The sequence below is a fragment of the Rutilus rutilus genome (assembly GCF_951802725.1).
Source record: "Rutilus rutilus genome assembly, chromosome: 20".
In the NCBI taxonomy this organism is placed as follows: Eukaryota; Metazoa; Chordata; class Actinopteri; order Cypriniformes; family Leuciscidae; genus Rutilus; species Rutilus rutilus.
The window spans coordinates 18360173-18384800 of record NC_140225.1 but is presented as its reverse complement, the minus strand read 5'-3'; the positions used below and the strand labels follow the sequence as shown (position 1 = coordinate 18384800).

The 24628-nt window shown below is 38.4% G+C and overlaps 2 protein-coding genes across 6 annotated transcripts in view; both read left to right on the top strand.

Moving 5' to 3' along the window:
* The first annotated feature begins 19404 nt into the window (after positions 1-19404).
* Positions 19405-22511, top strand: cimip5 (ciliary microtubule inner protein 5). The gene is made up of 3 exons (XM_084392039.1): positions 19405-19870; positions 20229-20268; positions 21436-22511. The coding sequence occupies exons 1-3, from the start codon at positions 19638-19640 to the stop codon at positions 21631-21633; spliced, it is 471 nt and encodes a 156-aa protein (XP_084248165.1). The 5' UTR covers positions 19405-19637; the 3' UTR covers positions 21634-22511.
* A 908-nt stretch (positions 22512-23419) lies between these two features.
* Positions 23420-24628, top strand: part of rock2a (rho-associated, coiled-coil containing protein kinase 2a) — a 51731-nt gene continuing 50522 nt past the window's right edge. For 3 of the 5 annotated variants that reach the window (XM_084390723.1, XM_084390721.1, XM_084390720.1), the window contains exon 1: positions 23427-24280. In XM_084390723.1, the coding sequence (XP_084246849.1) occupies positions 24182-24280 (99 nt within the window). In that variant the 5' untranslated portion in view covers positions 23427-24181. Of the gene's footprint in view, positions 24281-24628 lie in introns of all 5 variants that reach the window. The other 2 variants (XM_084390724.1, XM_084390722.1) reach the window with 1 other exon arrangement.

The window sequence follows — 24628 nt, the reverse complement described above, 5'->3', positions numbered from 1 at the left end:
TGTCCTCTCCTTGAGAGAAAGAACGCTTTATCTTGATGTTTTGAGAAGACTCTCCTGTTTATAGTTAGAGCCTGGCCAAATCCAACCTTGGAAAAGCTGTGTGTCAGTATGTGTGTTAGTCTTCTTGGTTACAGGTTAAGAAACAAGCGGCATTATTGGAGATTGACTGAGTTGTTGTTCTGTACATGCTGATGCCCAGCAACCCAAATCTGCGACCAGGAAGGTCACGACGTGCCTAACTTCAGGGTCCGAGTGTCAGCTGCATAATCGATGGAGATATGCTTCTGTCTATCTGTATATGTGTGGAAAATTACTATGTTTATCTATTTCTTAGCCAATCAGAAACTGCAACTTGAAGGACGTAGCTTAGACTTGGTGAAGGGTATAACTGCTGTGATCTTTGTAACTGTAAGTGGGGCGTCCTACAAACTTCTGTGTGAGTCTTGAAGCTGACTTCTGCTGATGAAACTGCAAACTATCAGTAAAACTTTTTTTAAATGTACTATAATTCTGACTCTGGGTCTTTGACTGTAAATCCTCTTACAGAGCTAACATGAAATAAAATTGAAGAGTTGTATTTTTATTATCTAACATTAACAAAGATGTAACTTTTTTTTGTTCAAAATTAACACAATTTAAATAATGAGTCAATACATCATCAATCCTTCTTCTAAAGCATGTTTTTGTCTCACCCTGATTCATGTTGGTAAGCCTATATAACAGTTTATATTTTAGACCCGATGGGATGGTTTTTGCTGAATAAATTGCAAACATTCATCACTCACCCATGCGTGTTTTGTTATATTCGAAAATTGAGAAAAGTTGCTCTAGCTACTTCGGTGTGAGTGGCATAGGCTACTTGTCACAACCATAGATATGTATGCGTAGATGCCATGTTCACCCGCTCCGGACACGTCCATCGTGGAACGGTCAGTGTGTCATCACTCACAGTCACAGTACGAATCAATGATGCCACAACATTGCGCAGCCTCTGGTTGTGAAACCGCCGAGATTTAAATTCCCAAAGAAATGGGATAACCTTTTAGGTGAGAATGTGTTGCTTTGTGTTTTTACATCAACTCAATATTACAGGTTTTTACTATGGTACTTTTCATTTTTTTACTTTTACTATGGTAACTTTAATGTCGTTTTAGCGGACGCCTTTGTTGTATTGTCTTAATTTAGCAAACTCATCTGCTGAAGTCTATTGCAGATATAGATATTCATACGTATAGCTCAGTCAACTTGCTCTTGAATGTTCACAGGCTGGCTTTGACCGTTCCAATATGGCGGCTCATAGATTGGTACAGGTACGCCACTTTACTAGCATTTTACTTGCAAGATACTTGCACATTTTGTCCATCAAGATAATTAGAGATAAACACAACTTTTTTATTTTATTTTGAAGCCTACATGTAGTCGCCAGGAGTAAAAAGCTAAAGGTAGGCTATAAACGAACTACACCACGGTCCCACAATTTCACCACCACTAATCTTCCGACAACTCTTTCAGTTTTTCAGCATAACGAGGCTGTAAAAGCAGACTGATCTTATACTTTTTCGGCGTGATGACGTTTAATCTCCTCGACAGCCTCTGTAGCCCCATTTAGCCACTTAGCTTTAGAAAATCACGAGTGGGGTAATATTGATATATTTTATGTTGTGGAATAAAGTGTCTTGAGCTTTTGTTCATCACATCACAGATCTTATTTCAGCCATTTAACCAAAACCCCATTCAAAAAACCCATTGACTTCGGGACGATGGAACCGGAAGTGCTAAAATGCTAACTCGCTTCCACATTTTGGCCTATAAGGGATGTCATACCTGCACCACTCTGTAGAAACAGCCGCTAAAGAGTCATCTATGTATATCTATGATCACAACAAGTGAGAGGGTGTATGATAGGGCCATTGTGTTACTCCCTAAAAAAGTAGCCTAACTAATTGATTTACTTGGTTACTTAAAGTAATGTGTTGCATTACATTTGCATAATTTTTTTCTGGGCTGGGCTTGCTTTTATGTTTTTTTAATAACAACAACAGCAAAAAAAATGTAAAGGCCTGTTCATACCAAAAGGGCAAATGCAAAAGGAAATGCAAATTCATGCCTGTACAGTAGAGGGCGCAGCTTAAACAAACATTTCAGCTGTGCTGCCATTCTGGATTGCAGAAAAACAGGAAGCAAGAGAAGAAAGTTCAACATTCATATTTGATTTTAACACAAATGTGATGTTTATCTAAAGTCATTTTTGCTTATTAATATGGTTGAATTGGATAAAAACAGGCAATTCCCAGGAGGTTCGAGATTTAGCGTGCTCCATGTCAACCGTTCTCGTTCGTAATGATCATAGATATACATAGATGACTCTTTAGCAGCTGTTTCTACAGAGTGGTGCAGGTATGACATCACTTTGTAGGCCAAAACGCGGAAGCGAGTTAGCATTTTGCGCCCTTTAAATAACAAAAAGTTATTTTAGTTATAATTTTCACGTCATGCGCCACATTGTATAAAAAGATGCATTTGCGCCCATCTGTTCGCCCATGGTCTGGTCTGAAAACGAAGTGTGTTCGTGTACATTGTTGGTGTGTTGCTATTTTGAGGCAACTGAAATAGACTGTGCCATTGACCAACTGAAACCTGGTCTAAAGGGTTTTTTTTTTGTTATTTAAAGGACGCATTAGTAATATGTGCCTATAGGCGGGTTCACAACGCGCGTACACTCTGCTTAGTACACACACAGGGACGCACAGCAGCACACAAACATGCCAAATATTAAAAATAAAAGGATTACAATGTAAAAGATTATTATTGTGTACATAAAGATGGAATCCGGCTTGTCCCGTAGATGGTCTGCTTTTGTGCTTTAACCTCGCACCCTTTCCTCACCAGAGAGCGTTCAGTCTTTCCACTTGCAAATTCCGCTTTGCTATATGTAAATAGCAATCCGCCATGGCGCGAGCGCAACTGGCTTTTAAGGGGAATGGGAGATGAGACTCTGATTGATTTATTGCACGTTACGCCCAAAACACACCCATTACACATTAAGAGAATAGAGACAACCCTTTTAGACCATGCGCCGGGTGCACTGACCATTTTTCCCGTCGTTAAACTAGCAAAAGTGGATTTGGACACTAAGTGCACTTGCGCCCTGTGCTTTAGACCATGCGCTTAGATCGTTAAAATGGGGCCAAATATTGTAACGCATTACTTTTAAAGGTAACTTTCCCCAACACTGGTTACAGATGTACCCTTGTTAGTTAATGAATGAACTAACATTAATTAATGGAACCTTATTGTAATGTTACCCAAAATATATTAAATTAAAACTATTTAAAGAAAGTAATAGTTTAGAAAAAAACCCTCATTTTATTCTGTTCTTTATGGCATCAAAAGACTTAAAATATAGTCATGCGGACCACTTTTATTGTGCTTTTTGTCATTTTGGAGCTTGTCAGATTTGGAGCAGACCTGTACATATTTTTTATTTTTTATTATTGCAAAAGAAAATTCAGGATACACTTATTTTCCCCGTTTTTTGTGAAATTCACATTGGTTTGGAACTAGATGAGGGTGTTCAAATGATGACAGTTGTTTAATTTATCGTTTTTACATTCAAGCAGACATTCTCACTTTTGGGGCTTTTCCGTTACAGAGAGATGTAGCTCCTCTCACCTGTCAGTGGGAGTGTGTTACCAGCTGACTGTACCATATAGGGTCCCCTGTCTGCAGGTCTGGACGAGTATCCTGAATGAATCAGACACTGATTCACCGATGTGAGCTGAACAGAAATGTGCATTCACAGAATGTCTTTAAGAAAATGAACCTATGAGAGAATCATAAAATCATAAACATTATCAAGCATTTCTCATGATTCACAACATTTTTCAGACTGAGAGAAGAAAGCACAGATGACTGGTTCCCTTTTTGTTCCTGAGCTTTAAATAACAGCTCTTTACAAAGAGGTACGTGTATGGCTGCAGAAAGAGAGTCGGGGGTCGTGTTGCCTGGACAACGCCATTTGAGGAGCCGTCACACGTCATTTTGGAGTGATTTATTCTCCTGCTGATCATCAGTTAGATGCTGTGTGGGTCGGAGGAAAGAAGCGAGGTTGAGAATTTCTCTTCTGTTGTCCGGATAAAGTGCTCCCCTGATCAGCTGTTTACCTGTTTGTGAAAAAGCTGGGTTAGTTATATAAGTTCATGTGAGCACAATAAAGCTCCTTAAGCAGAGAAATACTGTAGGCTGTTTTCACTTTTTTTTTAAATAACTTCATAATTAAATTAAGGACAAGTAGTATAGCCTCACACATTTTTGCAATCTTTTAATAGACTAATTAACTGTAAAACAAGCTGCAAAGTATCACGTCCTCCTTTTACCTTCTCTGCCATCTAACTATTTGTTGTTTCTCACTGGCTGGTTTGCTGTTCTGAGTTTTTAGCCATCTGTCGAAAGGTTTATGCTCACCAACAAATTAATACTGAAGTCCTCTGAGGCCATTTTACCATGGTTGATAATCGCTTTGAGTCACAATTAGTTCGAAGTTGTGGTGCTGTGCAATACTGATCGCATATGCTGCTCAATGCCATGTTCAAACAATCAAAATCAAGCCTTTTTTTTATTTTAGTTATACACACACACTCACACACACACACACACATACATATGTATGTGTGTGTATATATATATATATGTGTGGTTTATTTATAACTGATTATTTTAGCTCCTCCATCCATGGGCAAAATATAAAACAAACATAATATAATACTTAAAGATACTTTCAGTGTTCAGAAAATTAAGTATTAAAAACATCTAAAAGAACCGTGAAAATATGTTTCTGTAAAACACATGGTTCTGCAGATGTTCTCTTTACTTATGTAATGTGTTTAAGGCACTCTTTTGAAGATGTTGTTCTCATTAAAGTTTGATGTGCTCCCTTGACTGAATTTACCAGAAGCATCCCAGGTCCTGTCAGGTCCTTGAAAGTTTTGCTCAGATACAGGCTTCTAATACATTCTGAATAAAATAAATAAATAAATAAGAGCAAAAACTGTAAACACAACATTCTGCTTGCTAGTAATTCACAGCATCTGCTTTTTAACATGTGCAAAAAGTTATAGGATTTCACAGGATTAAATTTTTTTTTTTGATTTGTTAATTAACTCTTTCCCAGCCATTGCCGAAATTTTTCATCATTTATGAGACATAAAAAATTAGATTTTTTTTGTTTAAAAGCAGAGGATATTTTATGTTCAGTTATTCGGATATTCATGCAAGAATTCTGGGGGCCATGACATTTTTGTGAAAATTGTAAAAAATGCTGGAGGTGGCTGGCAACTGTAAAAAAAAAAAAAAAGTGCTCTCAGGGAAAGAGTTAAAAAAGATAATTGGATTATTGTTTTACAATAAAATACTAAAGTATTTCTACTTCATAATTGTATTAAATTGTATTAAAAATAAAATTTTATAAAAATTTTATTTATAAAATATTAAAACGTTGATTCGCGAAAACAACAAAAACCGCTGTATTATGCTGCCAGGCCAGTAGTTGGCGATGTTACTTTGTAAAGAAACACTACGTGCCTATTGACAAATGTAATAGTGAAGTGAAATGAAGTGAAGGCCAAGTATGGTTAATTTAGCCCATCCAAGTTAGTGCACACATTAGCAGTGATTAGCATGATGTCACCATTTTCACAAATTTGCATTTTTGTATTTACTTCGACGGAGAAAATAACGGTATTATTTTAAAAAAACTTGAACTTTGAAACCTGTTTTCAAAAGTTTGTATTTTCAGACCCCCAAAACGCTGTTGTCGTGTAAATGAACAGCCAAAACGCATAAAAAGTTTTCTGTCGTGTAAACGGCTTGAAAATTGTTTCAAAGACATTCTTTCAGTGATCTTTTGAAATAGTGAGAGACTAAAGGCCTTAGGAATTTAGGAACAAACTTTGACTGTAGAGTAACAATTTTTTTTGTTCCAGGGCAGTGTGCAAAACTTAATGCATAATGAATCTCAGTCCTGTCAAGAGTTCTGGTTCACATCCTGCAGTTTGTCTGTCATCAGTATGTCCACATTTATATTTTAACAGTGTCCCATAATCAATGTATGTGGCACCTGAAAAGAATATCTGATGCATGAGATCAATTTATCAAACATTCTGACAGAAAGAGGTTTGTTGTGAGACTGAAAGGCATCTGGCAGTGCTGATACTCCCACAGGCCCTGTTCCTCAGGCTGCGCTGAGAGTGCTCTGCCAGACTCTCTTGGAACATTTGCACACGAAACAATCGGCAGCGGGAAAGAAGAGGGAACTTTCTGAGTGACACTCATTCAAGCAGACCTTCTATAAAAGTCCATTTATACAACATGCGTACACACAGATTTGATCTTTGACGTGGAAAAGTCCTTAGTGCCTGCACGTCAGATTTCTCCATGTGGCAGAGAGTTGCAGTACTGCAGGTATTTGGAAAACTATATTTTAGGGGGGGGGTTTGCATAGTTGCCATGTTGCCTCCCTCAGGAATCACATCTTTTAAAGATTGTGCATCCTCTTATATTCCTTAAACACCTGCTTTGCTTCTTACTTCAGGGAGAAACTCCACAGTCAGAATTACATAATTTTTCATGTTGTCCTGACCCACATAAACAAGCCCTCAAAATGTCCTTCAAGCATATTCTATGCTCTACGAGTTCTCCAAACCGTTCCCTCGCTCCTCAGAGTAACACTTTTCTTTGTAGGATCACTGTTCCGTCATCCGTCCATCCACTCTCGGAGCATCGCTTGCTCTCTCTCTTGTGGGTTAATCTGTTTGCTCTGTGTCTTGGGAAATATTCTCTGTGTCTTGGAGAGCTGGGAGCCGAGCAGGGTCTGGTGTGGAGGTGATAACTCTAAAAGGATTAAATTCACAGAGAGAGAGAGAGAGAGAGAGAGAGAGAGAGAATAAAGAGAAACAACAAGAGAGTGGGAGAGTCAGAAGAGAGTTGTGAGAACTGGCCTGAGAGAATAAAACTGGCAGTGTTGGAGTAAGTCAAGGACAGTCTGGCTAGTTACTGGGCTGCTCAAATTTACACAAACACCATATTATCAGAGTTAATTACATCTTTCTTTGTGCCAGAGCTCATGTTCCCTGTCTTTAACATGGAAAAACCCCATTTAAACCAGTCTGGTTTGTGTAGAGCTTCTTTTCATTGGCGTATACAATAGTGAAGACGTTAGCATCTAATGTCTGATATTTTTCTGACTGCTATTACTTTTTTGCACACAATCAAGCATCCATAACAACAATGGCACAGCTATGGCTTGTTTGAGGCACTAAGTAGCATGTTAACTAGTTCTGAGTTATGTATACTTATTACTCTTGGTCCTCTTTTTTTCTATTTAAAGCAGAACTTGGTCACTTTTTTAACTGAATAAAACTGTCTAGAAATCATTTGGATGGTTAAACAACCTGTTCTGGTGATATTGGTGACTTTCCCCGTTCCCCCCAGCGTTCCCAGGCGGAAAACCAACCTTGCAACTTGGGGACTACCGTCCCGGCAGCGATCTTTTTTTTTTTCCCAGGATGGTAGGGGAAGACTCATGAATATTCATTAGGGAAGTCATCCCTGATTGGTCTGATGACCTACCCCTAACCCCACCCCTAAACCTACCCGCCACTGGGGGTCTGATGACCTACTCCTAACCCCGCCCTAAACCTACCCGTCACTGGTTAAGACCAATCAGGGATGACTTCCCTAATGAATATTCATGAGTCTTCCCCTACCATCCTGGGAAAAAAAAGACCGCGTCCCGGCAGCGATATTTTTTTTCCCAGGATGGTAGGGGAAGACTCATGAATAATCATTAGGGAAGTCATCCCTGATTGGTCTGATGACCTACCCCTAACCCCACCCCTAAACCTAACCGCCACTGGGGGTCTGATGACCTACCCTTAACCCCGCCCCTAAACCTACCCGTCACTGGGGTTAAGACCAATCAGGGATGACTTCCCTAATGAATATTCATGAGTCTTCCCCTACAATCCTGGGGAAAAAAATATCGCGTCCCGGCAAGATAAAAATTGGAAGTCACGCGAGAAGCGAGAAGCGAGAAGCGAGAACGAACGCGAAACACAAATTGCTTTACGGCAATTCGACATAAACACACACGCATGTATGATGTATTACATCCACCTCGGTAGACATAGCTCCACACGATACAGTTGGCTTAGTAGGCAGCAGTAGAGAGGGGGAGGAGGCCGCCGCAAGTGAGTTTTTTACGACAGTATTGTGAAATATACGCCCCACAGCTGTAGGGGGAGCTCGTGGGGAAAACATGCGACAACAAAAGGGAAAATCAGCGAAGAAGTGACTAGAGTTCGCTAGAGTTGCCGAGTTCTGCTTTAATAATAAAAAGGAAGAATGATGTGGTGGGATCTTGAGATTCCTTGTTTGATTAATGTGACCATCTTTTTTGTGTTTTTACATTTTCAGGCTTTTTTTTTTTTACAGTTTTTTTATTATTATTATTATTATTTGGATAATCATTGACTGCAGGCCTTTGATGTTTTTTAATCTTTGAATACATTTTTTCAGTGTTTTCTGTACAACTGCTCATGGTTGGTGGCCACTTAAGATGCCAGTCAGACAGTCTCTTTCTTAGTGGGAGGTTCTTGGCCAGAATAAGCCGCAATGACGACTAGACCTCAAGCTGCACATCAAAAGTCTGGCTGCGTGAGATGAAGGTCAACCTCTCTCAGACTGGATGGTTGAAAGTGCCATGAACAGTGCTTCTTTGAAAGGTGATTCATTGAGTGTATAGATTAAGCCATCCAGGGCCTAAAAAGGGCCAAATGCGAGTAAAAAGTAAATGAAATGGTGTCAATCGCCAGTGGGCCGCTAAAATTTTTATGAATTCTAATGCAATGTTGTGAGGACATGAATGTAAATGATGCACGGGACAGTTGACGGGCCAGCGCTGCATCGTCACGTAAGTTTAAGCCTTACCAATTTAAATATTCAAGCACAAGAAGATGCGAAAGGGAACTCAATTTGTTACTCACGCCCTGTGTGGAAAGTTTTGTGTGCGGACACATCCGAAGCGTGCACCCAGAAAGCCTTTCACGTCTTCATGCGCTTGCATAGACAAATCCATATAAAATTGTCAAAAATGCCTGTCTCAGTAAGTAAACATAGTCGGTTATGGCTTGTAAACGTAAAACAGTATAGAAAGACAACATGTGTAACAGTATCAGTGTATTGGATCAGCGCATTAGTCTTAAAATGACAGCATCCTAATAATCCTGTGTTTTTAATGTTAATCAAACAACAAAAGACAAAAAAAGAAATCACTCACTGCTCTTGAATAACTTTTGTAACTTCAATAAGGATTAAACAATGTTTATACAGTGAAGACTATCCAGAGTCATTTTACATTTGATTACTTTATTCAATGTCTCTACCTGAAAACTGTTACTTGTCTTTAATAATGTATGTTTTTTATTTAATTGTAAATTGTAATTGTAATGACATTTTTAAGTACAATCGACTTGGATTTTTAAGTAATTTCCACTTAAATTACATTAATTGACTTTAACTGAAAAATTGTTGAATCTTGTATAACTAGATGCTATAATATATAAAAGTATAAAATGCTTAATCATAACTTTCAAAAAAAAAGTTGAAAATTGCATAATCATAAAATGTTTTACGATGTAGTTTGGCTAGTAGGTTTCGCTGTGGTATCGAAATTGGAATATATTTTTTTATTTTTTTTACCGGTATCTAAAAGTTTTGGTGTTATTACTGCCAGGTAATTATTTCATGACCGGTACATTTTCTTAAGTCACCGGCCAGGTGTGGCAAAAAAAGTTAGTTTAGGCCCTGTATAGATCTGATGACCTGTTCCATTATTTCTGTTTCTTGAGAGTCGGGTTTGCTGTACAGGATGTACAAGTACAAGAAAAATACAGTACAAACAAATAATCCCAGCTCTGACCTCAGGTCCTTTTTCCAACAGACTGGAGCCCTTTTAGTTCTGCCTACTAATTAACTAAATAAATACCCTGGATGCTTCTCATTTGGACAGATTAGCACTGTAATTAAAGCGATTTGGAACAGAAAATTAAGCTTTGCTTGTTCAGTCTGAGGTGCCATATGCCAATTTCCTAAAATAAGAGCACGGCTTTCTTTGATGCGTGACTTAATTCAGTAGCGTGAATGACTGGCGGTGTATTACCTTTGTGATACAGCTTTATGGAAGGTATATTTTTGCTCTATTATGGGGAAATAATGGTTATGTAATGTTGATTGAAGTATAGAAACTGAATGGTCAGCGTGAGTGTTCCTTGCTGTTACATGTGCATTTTAATGTTCTTATGATTTTGTTTTGGTTGCCTTGACGTCATCAATTCCCTAATTTTAGAGTGTGGTTGGTATGTTGTTGCTTGGTTACCAAGTCCTATGCTCAAGCTTCCTGTCGCCTGAAGAAACTTGAGGCGTTGGGAGAAAAATAAGGAGGCAAAACACAATACAGAGACACACAGAGGCACAAAGGTATAGAAAAAGAAAGCACTTAACGTATGACAATCTCTTTAAACAAAAGACAGACTTGTGCTTTTAAAGCGTTATACTGCCATTCTTATTGAAATCATTGGGCTGCCCCCCTGTCTCTGTCACTGTCATCTCTCCCTCTCGGAAACTGTTTTTTAATTACTGTCTTCAACCATGTAAAAGCCCATAAAGGCTGAATACAAACAGGGGCCCGTGTAATTAAACGGCTGATTAGTTGTATCTAAGGGAAACTGTGAGGCAGGGCTCAATTCAACTGCCACAAGTTATCAAACCGAACTCGCATGCACTTACAAGCACACCCACACTAATACTTACATTAATATTGATTAATACACACACACTTCCATCTTTCACATACACTCAAATATATTTCATATTCAGTGGCTTTGCAAAAGTAATTGGTGAAATGTATGCGCAAAGAAAGTGAAAGGGAATAAAGAACACAAGGTTTTACCATTTGCTCTGCCAGGCGGGCAGCAGCCGTTTGCCCGTTTTGTCTGCTTTGCGGCAGGATAATTACAGTCATCATGCCATCTCTCTGTGGAAAGGATGCAGGGAAAAATAGCAATTATATAACAGCTTTAGTAAGGGCCATTGGACTGCAACCCCGAGAGACGATTCTGCTGTAAAAAGTAACGGCGGAAGTCATCCCTGGATCATTATCAGTCAGGGGTCAGCATGTTGTGGGCTGGATTTTGTGTGTGGGAGGAAAAATTAAGGAAAATCAAATGAAGTATGACACAGCGGGGTCTTTTGATTCCTTATTTGACCCCTTTATCTGCGTTTGGACATTTCCGGGATTATTTCTAAATTATTTCTTCTGTATATGTGTGATTGTAGAGCGCAGACCATTACAAATATATTTAGTTTTTTTGTCTAATGTACCTTGCCTGAATCTTTTCTCTTGTTTTCCTCGCTTGAAAGCCTTGGGTGCGCCTGGGCTTCATCAGAGATCACAAATGGAAAAGCGCTCGTGCTGCTAAAAAAAAGCCAAGTGATTTCCAGTCAAGTGAGCTCTTGATTGTGAGACGATTTGTGTCAGTCTTTTGCACTTTCCTCTAGACTTCTTGAAGGGTATAAAGAAATCAGTGAGCATTTTAGCTGTATCTGCAACTGAATCGCTTGGTAGAATTTGTGCTCTTTGTGCATCTTTGAAGAGAATATCTAAAGAAAACATGCCATCGTCATTATTTTTTTTCCATATTATATTTGGGAAGACTGGGGCTAGTTGTCACATGAGGAAGGTGTCAGAAGGGCTCCATTTCAGTAACTGTTTTGAATCATTCAACAAGTCAAGTGTTTTCTCTAGCTTTCAATGATCTACAATAAAACCAATAACACAATAAAACCACAGTAGCATACTTTCAGACCGCAGGGTCAACTATAAGAGATTGAGATTCTGTGTTCTCAGAACTAAACTGCTTATCATAATAGTAAAATCATTACTATATTTGTTTGCCAAAACTGTTGTTTGATATTTTATGGTACCGTTAAACTTTTTTTTCAATTTTCAATTATAACTATAATAGGCTGTTTCGATGCCATTTATTTTATTTATTTATATACTGCGACAACATCCCCATTATCTCATGTTAAATGAACTGTATCTGTTAGCTGAACTGTATCTTTTCCTGGTCTTTCTTTTTCATATTTCAGGTATGTGACTTAACTGACCTTAAAGAAAATAAACCAATACACCTTAAGAAACATTCACAGGAGTAAATGTGTAACAACTAACCCTGATCTTGGGGCAAATGTTCAACCCACCATGGTATACAGTGCTATGCATAAGTTTAGACACCCATGCTAAAGTTGACTAAAAAAAGGAAAAAAAATAATCTTTTGGAAATTGAACTTAATGCCTTAATTAAAAAAATGAGGAAAAATCCAACCTTTAAGGACACCAATTTTCTTTGTGAATGAATAATGTATCGTAAATAAATAAATGTTCTTCCTTAAAATACAGGGTGCATAAGTCTGGACACCCCTATGTTAAATTCCCATAGAGGCAGGCAGATTTTTATTTTTAAAGGCCAGTTACTTCATGGATCCAGGATACTATGCATCCTGATAAAGTTCCCTTGGCCTTTGGAATTAAAATAGCCCCACATCATCACATAGCCTTCACCATACCTAGAGATTGGCATGGTTTTATTTCAGTTAGCCTAATAGCTGGTTTGATTTGCATTGAGAGATGATCTTATGGAAAGTACTCCATGCCAATCTCTAGGTATGGTAAAGGCTATGTGATGATGTGGGGCTATTTTAATTCCAAAGGCCAAGGGAACTTTATCAGGATGCATAGTATCCTGGATCCATGAAGTAACTGGCCTTTAAAAATAAAAATCTGCCTGCCTCTATGGGAATTTAACATAGGGGTGTCCAGACTTATGCACCCTGTATTTTAAGGAAGAACATTTATTTATTTACGATACATTATTCATTCACAAAGAAAATTGGTGTCCTTAAAGGTTGGATTTTTCCTATTTTTTTTTAATTAAGGCATTAAGTTAAATTTTCAAAAGATTATTTTTTATTCCTCTTTTTAGTCAACTTTAGCATGGGTGTCTAAACTTATGCATAGCACTGTATATTATAGACCTACAATGCACAATTTGGGACCCATTTTTATGTTATTGATAAATCATCACATAAAACTTAATATGACAATCACAATGAAATTGCTTTTGTAAACGTTTTGATGTTATACTACATGGTGACTGTCAACTTTTTTAATTCAATTTAAATTATTTAAATTTAAAGTAGTTGTTGTGTTTGCTCCGGTATAGAAAAAGCATGCACATGCACCCAATATGGGTACAGGTGCAATGTAATAACCAAAGAAAACAAACAAAAAACACACCGTTTCGACTAATTAGCTCTTCATCAGACATTTTGTGCTCCAGTTGAAGTAATTTCTCCCAGTACCTTTAGAACAAGTTCCAGATCATTTATTTAAGGTTAAATAAATTATAGGCCTGTCGGCACACTCTTTTAGCTGGCAGACCTGACCTGTGATCAGGTGGAAATGATGAGGGAGTGTTCTATCCATCGCTCAATCTATATTAAGCCTGTGTGACTAGGAGAAACATGGCGTGCATGTGCGTCTGTGTCAACTCCATAACTAAGAACCATAAACATGATTTAATGGTAATGGTTAGTGTATTCTTTAGTGTATTCTTTTGGTGACTTTCATTGCTTCTCATTTGATTTATAGAAAACAGTTTTAATCAGACCAACATAGCTTCACATGCAACTGACAGGACATTTTTAGGCATTGTGAATTGTAATGTGAATGTATGAATCCCTTAAACTGGATATGTACATGCAACCTTTCAGTCAAGAGAGTTTCCAATTTCTTTTCTGTTTTATTTTAGTTTTTTCACCTTTTTGTTGATTTTTAGATCTCTATAATTTACTGATCGTTGTAGCTGTAATGTTATTTAATCGACATGATGACTGACTGCTGTCAGATGTGAACACACGACTGGAAAAGAACATGTGGGGAAATTAGCACACAATCAAATGCGCTCACACACGCGATTTTGTGTTTTTAAGTGCATTTTAGATGTACAAGAATAGATGATTTAATTGAAATAAACACTCAATATGAACACAGTTTTTCTTAAAGGTGCATTGCGCAACTTTTCATGTTAAAAATACCCGTTTTCTAACCCATACATGCTTAAACAATTGCCTGATGGGCTGAATGAGCCCTTCTCTGATCACTGCGATTGCGTCTATAATCCTGTACAGTAAAATAAATAAGAGGGATTCGGGTCGGAATCTGAGACTGGGCGTGACGTCATGCGCGTTCACGGCACGCTCATATGTCTGGCAGGTTTGTGTATGCGCCGACGCCGCCATTCTCCGTAGAAAATGGATTCTAAGAGACCGGCTTGTAGTTCATTTCAAACACCAACGCAAACTCCACGTAAGATAAAAAAAAAAAGAGAACTTTTGTCTAGTGCAACCAAAAGGTCCAAATTGGAGTCAGACAGGCGTCGGGGTAAGACGAGAGTAAACATAGGGAAGGCTTTCAACAAATGGAGAGATCTCCGGTCTGCTCTAGGGCTCAAACGGGATCCTCAGTTGGCTTTTTTCTTGATAAAAAGGTAAGATATATCCCATTCTCTAATGTCTGATACGGCCAATAATGACAATAAATGACGATCCATAAAATGTGTAATGCTTTAGCGTAAGCTAGATAAATGTACAATCGGAATAGGTTTTACTAACTTACCATTGTCAGTGATCAGGTTCAGAATGATTGTGATATAAAATGCTGATATATAAGTTAGATACTTTTGAGCAAATTACTGCTTAATTACGATGTATTGCTATTGGAATATGCTAACTTACTTAGCTGATCAATAAAACAGGCTAAACCCCCGCAAATCTTCGGCGGATTAGCCTGTTTGGCTTTTATGGTAACGTCATAGTGCCACTTGATTGTTTATTACCTTGAGACATTTGGGTGTACTTTGTTGACCGACTGTGTATGGTATGGTATCATGATTACTATTTTGAGCTTTTACAAAGTAATAACTTATATTGTTCATGAACGTGTTTCCATAATAATAGTCATAAGTGGATACAGTAAACACATAACACAGTTCAACATGGAGATAGATGGGAATAAAAAACGAAGTTTTCTACTACCCCCATTTTTTCCCTCACACAAGTGTTATTTACTCAATTGCCTTTCCTTTCACATATTTTAAATTACTTGCAGATTTAAAACTTTATTACCTCTGAAGACATTATGATTGTAAACAAAAGATTTGTGCGGCTGATGCTCCTTGGGTTATGACCAGCTCGTGCTCGTGCAAGCGTGCGTGTGCGTGTGGTCCGTGAGCGTGCACACCTCTGGTTGCAGTTTCGCTTGCCGCCAGAGGGGGCGTAGTTCTGCAAAAACTCAGACTCTTGCGCAATGCACCTTTAAAGGTATAGTGGAGGATTTTCCCGAATTTTAGAAAAGAACCGCCCTCTCCACTTTTTGAAAAAATGCACATGCGCAACACTCTACCTGCTCCCGAGAGGGAACGCCTATTAAACGTGTGCACGAGAGAGCGTGCACAAGCCTAGTTCTGAAATATTCTCCCAAAAACACTCTGGTCTTGTTTCTTTCTTCAGAGGCCTTTCTCTTCTTGTCATACAATTCGTAGACACTTTTTCTCTTGCGACCCTCAGACATTTTGAAAAAAACCCGGTGAGAACGGCGAGCTTCAATGAATGGCTGAAACCGTAGCTCACCACACATATACACCTGAAAGTGCGCATGCGCAGAAAGCGAAAACTACCTAGGGACGAGCACGTACGACGGCCTTACGTAAACATATCACCAGAATGATTGACAACTAGGAGGACCAATAGTCTTGATGATCCACCCGGAAAAAGAAAATCCTCCTCTATACCTTTAAGATTATTTATGCATATACTGTATATATGGTGTATTGTACGGTCATACCATGTAGGACTGTTTATGTCAGGTGATGCCCTGGGACACAGTGAAATGTTTAATTAAAATTTCTGAGATATTAATGATAAACCAAAGAAACCACATCTTCCTCTAAACACCCACATGCAATTTCTCATGCCAGTGAACATTTCTCAGGCATATATTTAAGTCTGTACTCACACACTGACTCATAGATCATGCACACACATATATACTTTTTATACCTGTTTGTCTACCTTTTAAATGCTGATTTTTGTCTCGCTGCCTCTCTCGCATACTTTGGTCTGATATAAAGTCACTTTGTCAGTGTGTGGGAGGTCCTTTGAGGAAATAGGGATAAACTCTTTCTAAGTTAATTAGCAGTCTCGAAAGGCCAGATCAGAGAAGCGAAGTCCTGATAGAACTGTGGATCTGCCAGTCTGAATCAAAAGACTTTAAAATAAACAAGCATCCTGAAATAGTCATTCTCTGATCTTATTGTACAATTCATGGAGGGATTTCATCTCCCTCACTCTCTCTTCACCTTTACCAACAATTTTGTCACCTTGAATGAGGCTGATGGGAACGTGTGTGTGGGCGTCGTGCGTCAGGGATCGGATATCTATCCATAGGAAAAATTGCCTCTAATCGTATCATTAAAAGCGTTCATGGTGAAAGGCAGTAATTGGTTGGGGGGTGACGAGTAAGCCTTGCTTAAAATGGGCTTGAAGACGATAGTACCCACAAGGCTCTTGCAAATCAATATGGTTGGCAGGATGTTTAAAAGCTGGAACTTACGGACATCTCCCCTGCTGTGGTTGTGACCGTCTGACATGCCTGGGGTTCCAATGCAATTTTCGGTAATGCTTAGGAGATGCTTAGTCCTGAAATATATCAGAAAAATATCATTATTACACTTCAAAGCAAAAGGTCAAGACATTTGAAACATGTAGATGAAAACTAATTTTCCATATGAATAACTTAATCTGTCTGACAGTCTCAGATATTAACTTGCAATATTTCTAATCTTCTACTACATCATATATTATCTATTATCATCAAGTTACTATTTTTGGCGGGTGTTTTGTGATTGTGTAATATGCTTTCTGAATTCAGTGGCTAATCTCTTCTAAATCAACTGTTTGTGTTTGCATGTATTTGTTTGTTTTTTTGCTAATAAATGCACATGACAACACTGTCATATTAGGATTCAATTCCATTGAGTCAAACAGCAGAGCAAACAACACTCTTCAAATGGATTTAGATGGGCTGATCATGCTGGCTATACTGCTATGGCACAAAGTTGGCCATTCCTTTTATTGAATTAGATAAATCCCAGATATATGGTAAAGATCTGTATTATTAGTTTTAACCAGGTTATTCAAGTCCAGTCCAATGTTATTTCTTGTCCTCTCACTTCTATTAGGTGTGCGGAACCGGACCTGTCTGACTCACTGCAGGTACAACATCACCTGCACCCCCTAAAGCTGAAGTCAGAACTACTGTCACAGTGAATCACAGGCTTTACTGGACTCAGCTAAATTATTTAATGCCGTGATACGGTATGTGAACTCAGTTCAGCCCACAGCCCAGAACGAGAAAATCAGAAACTGCTCTCTAAAAATATGTCAGAAGAAACTGTTAAACTCACAGCCTTTAATTATGAAAATTAAAATGTTGCTTAAATTGTTCTTTTTTACTTTCCTCTCTTTAATTTACACCTTTGTGATTAACCTGCTGCTTCTTATAAGTTAGCACGCATATTATGGAGTATACCGCCCCCTACAGGGCTACAGGAAGAAGAAAAAACACATTTAAAAATAAAGAAATTGATTGTATAATAATACTTTTTTCAGACACCAGATTTAAACACCACACACTCACACAAGAATCTCAGGAACTATGTAGGTCCATTTTTGGACCTTGGCTGGTCAATAAATGAAGTTTTATGTAACAAAGTTCGGGAGGAGCACGTTCAGGTAATCAACCAATCAGCACAAGAGGAAGCCGGTATAAATGAAGCCTTTCCTCACCTCTGTCTCATGACAAGTTTCCCAGCATCCCTCCACCACCCCATCACCTCACTCTCGGCTGGTTTCTATCCCAGTAAAAAGGGGGAGTAGTCTGGGTTCGGGCCAAATTCCGAGCTCGGAGCCTTCCCCCGGACAGCATGCCAAATACGCTTAAAATACTACATCTGATTTCATGTACGTGTGAACTCGTGAATCTGGTCAACTGCTCAGGTCAGGAGACTCTATAGCACAAACTCGTAAACTTAATATAGAAGTAACATGACAGTATGCAGTGAGAAAACAACTGAGCTCAAAATAAATGTTGATATTTACTTGGGACAACATGTCAAATTGATTATAAAATTATAAAATGTTATTATTTGTGTCTTTGTTGGATTCTTTTTATGTTTGTGCCCTTTAAAGGGTTAAAAAACACGTTTCAAACATTATGATATAAATATTATAAAATGTTTTAGCCTACTATATAAAATATAAGAGAAAAGTTATGTAGGCTAATTGTTAAAGGCAGTGTTGTTTTAGTATCCTTGGTTTACTATTATAGGGGTTTTAACATTTTCAATTAGATTTTATTTTTATATTTTGTTTTTGTCTTTTTTTTATTAGTTTTTGTTTTAAAATAATATTATATATTATAAAATAATCTATAGTTTTATTAAGTTTTAATTTATTTAGTTTTAGTCATGTCAGTACTTTTGCTTAAACTAAAGGGCAATGAGAAATGTTGCCTTGGCAACTAGCTGTTTTTTGTATTTTATTTTCATAATGTTTATTTTATTTCAATGAATTAAATTTATTTATGGTTTAAGTTAAAGATAAAAAGCCCTATGAGATATATTTTATGTTAACAGAGCAGGACTGTGATCTAGTAACCTCTCAATTAGAGGTCAAATGTCACAATGGAACAATTCATCTCTGTTTGGGAAAAGATTTTCCCAGTAGCAGAATCACTGGTCTCTAACCTCAGTGTGAAGGAATCTTCTCTGAAGTCATACTTTTTCAATTGAGCAGGCCATGTTTGTTCTCATTGCCAGTTACCATGTCCAAAAACTGCAGCTTTGGATGAATTAACTGCCACAAACTTCATCAGGTTAGGCTCTGCCGCACGTAATTGAGAACATTATAAGGATAAATAGTAGCCTATGTCAATGTGTTTTTCCCTTATATGTTCATGATTGAGCAGTGCTCTTTTATATAGGCCTACATGCACTGTTATGTCACCAACCTGTCAGTCTTTCGCTTTGTAATGCTCATTTGCTCTCATTGCTGCAGCGGATGTCTCGCCTCCTCGTGAATTAACAAAAGCTTTGAGAGGGTATCCCAGCATCGCCCGGCTGTCTCCAGGGGAAACGTCCCGGGTAAACAAGAGAGAATCTCCGCGCAACCGGGCGACAGCAGCAGCAGCAGCAGCCCCTCGGCTCGTGTTGTGATTGCTGAAACTAGCTCGCGCGACACGTCCATCCACCTCAGAGCAAGACAGAGCCCTTTTCCCAAAAAGAAAGTCTCTTACATTGAGTCAGCATTGTAAACGTCAAGTGGCTAAATAGCTTAAATGAACTTTACGGTGGCTTAAAATTGTGTTTGGTTGACAAGCTCAAGGGCTGTGACTGTGAGTGATGGACAGAAAAGGAAACACGCGGCGCGCCACTTCGGCTGGGTACCGTTTACCTGACCGACCCAACGGTCCCCTCGCCTCTCAGTCCTCGGTCTCAGTGTTCAGGAATTCAACGGACAGGACACGAAACACCGGTGACACACCGGCGCAAGGCGATGATACCCGAGACCCGGTAAAGCAAGACCAGGTTTGGAAAGAGTTTGTGCGCGCGGAGCGAACCGGTATGAAAGAATGGTAAGAAAGATAATTGAATTCACTTTCAGTGGAGTTGCATGTTTGTTACTCACTTTCCCTGGAGTTACGTTACTAATCTTTTCTCTCCCGTCTTAAATGTGCCATTGTTTGACCCGTTATTTGATACGGGATGGATTGTGGTTTGACCAGGTGCCCCCTGGACGGTGTGCGTTACGGTTACTCATCCTCTTTGACAACTAAATATACAGCCGTGGTTACTGTACACTCAACCACCATCATATAAGCTAATAAAACGATGAAGATTTCGCTTCTAAATAATGAATTGCATCGTATCGTCTGGAGAGATGGGCCTATTATAATATCGTGTTGTAAAGTCTTCATGGTTGTTTTATGACAGGGAGAAGAACTGGAGTTTCCTCATGAACTTTGACCAGCTGGTAAGAAACCTTGCTCTCTGGCAATAACCCAGATCTGTTGCTGCTTTTTTTTTTTTTTTTTTTTTTTTTTTTTTTAGAATATTGTTAAAATGTAATAGTATCCAAAAGTCAGTAAGGCTACTCTTATTCAGTAAGGATGCATTAAATTGATCTGAAGTGACAGTATAAACTTTTGGTACAGAAGATTTAATTTTATTTCAATTAATTATTAATTATTTCACTTTTCTTTTTCCACTAAAATATTATGCAGCATGTTTTCAACATTAATAAGAAATTGTTCTTGAGCTCCAAATCACCACAGAACAGTTTTTTTTTCTTCTGTATTTTAAATAAAAAAACGCAGCTTTGGTGAGCATTTGAGACTTCTTTCAAAAACAATAAAAATCTTACTGATTTCAAACTTTTGGTATCATTTATAAAGAAATAGTGTTAAAATGATTGGCATCTTTTGGTTGAAAAAGTTATGGCACTTTCTAATAAATTGTTATTTTGTGTTATTTTGTACTTTTGAGAAATGAGATGAAGGTCTGTCATGATCCTTCTTGTGTGGACTTTTATGTTATTTCTTGTTCTGTGCCATGTTTGTAGTTTTTCTTGATTCGTTCTTTGCTAGTTCCCAGGTGTGTCTTGTTTGCCAGTAACCCCTTGTGTATTTAAACCCGTGTTTCGTGTCATTTATGGCCGTATGTTTGGTGCGTTCATTCTGTTCCTAGTTCATGGTTTTCATGTTTGATTGTTTATTTCCTGTAATTATAGGTGAACTCAAAAAACGAGGGAGAGCTGGATCCAAATGCAGATATTTTATTAACAAATAAACGATTCAAACAAGAAATAACATTAAAGTCCACACAAGACCAGGGGAACACAGGCTGGGATCATGACAAATATAAAAAGCTTTTATTTTAGGCTACATAAAGCTGGTCACACTTTGTGTTCATACTAGCCATAAGCAATTCATATATGGTTACTATACTACTGATAAACTTCCTGCTTTACAAAGCATTTCATATTTTATATATGATTTTTATTTGATTTTATTGAAGCTGTCATTTATCTTAATTTTTCAGTGAATATTTTCATGGTCAGTTTCATGATGGAGTAATACATAAAGCTGCATTTTTAGGCCTTAATGTTGTTTTTGTTAAATTAGTTGTATCATCCTCACAGGGTCATCCGCGTACAGAAACCTCTCTCCCCAGCTCTGGGTCTTTATACTCAGACAGAGTCCCAAACACCAGTAACCAAATGTTCGGCAGCGGCCTGTACACTGAGTTGGGCAAGGAGATGATTCGCCTGGACAACCTGCTAATCTTGACAGCGAACCACCGCAAGGCCAAAAGGAATCCAGAGATGCAACCGTGCTGAGGTTTAACAGACACAACACAAGATGTGTTAAAAAACAGTGTATCAGAGATTTGATCCCTTCTCTTGTCTTGCTTTTATACTCAAGAGTGTTCAGTGGGTAACACACATGTCTTTGCTGTATGTTTTGGCAGTGTATTGAGAGCTTTTTTATTAGATTTTGTGTTGACATTAATATGCATCTCTCTGAGTACTGTAATATGCTGGTGGAGGCAGTAAAGATGACCCTATATTTAGAATAAACTATTTGCATATACATTTTTTTTAGATGAACACAGGTACTTTTCAGCGTATAAATGCAAATTAGTTTCAGATTTGAATTAAAACTATTTTGTCAGAGCTCTGTGGTATATTTTTCTGTACTTGTACATTGTTAGGGTTAGTTTTGAAAACCTTTATGCATCTCATTCTCGAGTGAAAAATAGGCATCAGATGTGTTAGTTAATTCTTCAGTTAAGTTTACATATAATCAGCCAATTCAGATATTTTATCCATGAAACATTAGGAGGAATAGAACTGGAATATTTTGCCAAGACCTATTTATAATGTTTAAAAAAAGCTTGCCAAATTATAACCCAATAAAGTTTTTCTCTTTTTAAACAGGTTACATGTATGTGTCCCTTCTTTTTGGTTCTGAAGGTGTGATCACAGTCAAAATAGATTTAATAATACATTCATATAATTTTTCAGGTTTTTTTTTTTTTTCCTTTGAATTTTGAAAGAAAGAGGGTTGTAGATGAGCTTGGGAAATGACACAGGCCAGATCACTGCAGCTCATCAACAGTTTGAACTTTTATTTTTATTTTCCTAGTAGTTTAATGCGTAATAATTGCAACTGAGTTGAAATTTGAGGGAGGTTAATGCAGAAAATAGCAGGTCAGTTTAATCATTCTTGTGAGATATTCAGGTTATTTATTGTAGGCCAATGTGCCATTAGAGATAAAACGCACCCTCTAGTGGAAGAACTTGCCCTCTTAAACAATATCAACAAGTGAACAACATTACTTCATAATGTACTTGCACCGACAAGAGGTCGCTGTTACACTCTTTCATTGGGAAGTTTCTTTGCTTCTTCAGTGTTCCCTCGCGAATTTGAAAATCTATGCAATAATTCCTTATATTCACCGAATAAATACATTTTAATGTATTAAAAATAATGAACTAAAAAGTCAATTTACAATGTACATCACTGAAGCAACATTCACTGTGAGTTCAACTTTCAACATCATGTGTTCAGTCATCTCACATTTCATAGGCCTAACTTACTTAATTTACTTTTGGAATGACAATGTGACAAAAGCCTGTTTGTGTCTGTGATTCTTCTGTGGTAGGTGTGAGAATTTTATCCGCCGGAGGAAATTTGCATTCTCCTGTGCTGTTTCGTGGGCGAGACAAACAGAGAAGAACAGGGGCTTATGGGTAAAGACTGCTGTTATCGTCGACGTTGGTGATGGATTCATTTAAGCGGATCGGCTCTTTTAAACAACTCATTCCAAAGAATCGTTTACAAAAACGATTCAGCAATTCTTTCACGTCATGACGCAAATGCACTATCACGTGATCCTTGATATCCTAGCATGACATATTGCATACGGTAAAACCTTAACACAAAGCTATATATAATATATAAATGATGTTTACGTTTTAATTCCGTGATTTAGAACTTTAATTAATTAGTCGCTAATTTGAGAAGTTCCGCTCACACGAATCGCTTTTGTGAGCCGGATCAAATGATTCATTTAAAAGATCCGAGTCAAAAGAACGATTCGCTCACGGATCGGACATCGCTAGTTGATGTCAGAAAAACGAACTCGAGGCTCGAGCTGCCTGCTGGAATACCGAGGAACTGATCCGGGGAACCGGCGCGAGCGAGCGACCTGCGGAGACACTTTAGGAAAGCGCTTGCGAGTAACTTAACAAAATTAACTTTATCAAAAATATAATACGTTACACATAAAACGCACTGGTTCCGTTTCACGTCGCAGTTAAGTGTGTTGCAGGAATGCGTTGGAGTTTGTTCGACTCCAACAGATGCTCGCCTTTGAACAACAGCAGCGTTGTTTATGAACTGAGGAAGATTTGAAGTCAGGCTCAGCCAGTCCGGAGCGCCTGGGAGAGGGGGAGAGAGAGAGAGGAGACGAGGGGAGGGAGGAGAGAGAGAAAGAGAGAGAGAGAGAGGCGGAGAGGAGAGGAGAGGGGCGCCCAGAAAACGCCCTGCTGCTGAATCCTCTCAAAATTAAAACTTTATCGCGCCATTGACGGTACGCTCTCATGAAAGGATGAGAAGTTTGATCCGCTCAGTTGTTTAAAGTAACCACTTAACAGACTGTTTTGAGGGGAAGTTTGGAAAACCTCAGTTGCTCCCATTGGATTATTTTTTTCTTGCTTTATTCTGGACGAGCCCGGGGTACTTTTTGGAGGGCGGCGAGTCGGAGGCTGTCTAGGCCCGCTGCTCTACAACCAGAAAGAAGATCTTGTATCTTTAATGTGAACCAGAAAAGTTGTGCAGATCGCTCTTCATTGCTCATACTGGCGCCAGGACAAGGTAAAAATGTCGCTAGGAGCGGAGAGAAGGATGGAAAACCGGCTGAGACAACTGGAAGCCATGATCAAAGAGCCGCGGTCTGCGATCAACTTGGAAAGTTTGCTGGTAAGTTCACCGTCATTTTTCATGAATGTTTAATGCGCCTCGAAGATCCGTTGCCTAGTGACACGAGGGGGGGAAGAAATAGCACGCGAACAACTTAACCGCGATGGTGCTTTGCAGAAACGAACGTGTAGGGGACGTCACAATGAGCTGTGAGGAAGCTCTGTGTGCACGTTGATGTCTCTTTTATTATGCTCGGCATTTGTACACAAACATCGCTCCCACTTCCTACTTTCCTTGTCAACAACTTGCGGGAAACCTCAAGTCCCAATCTCCGCGTATAAAACTATTCTCATGTACACTTGCCATATTTGAATAACTCTGCTGCGTCAAGTTCTGAGTTCATCTGTT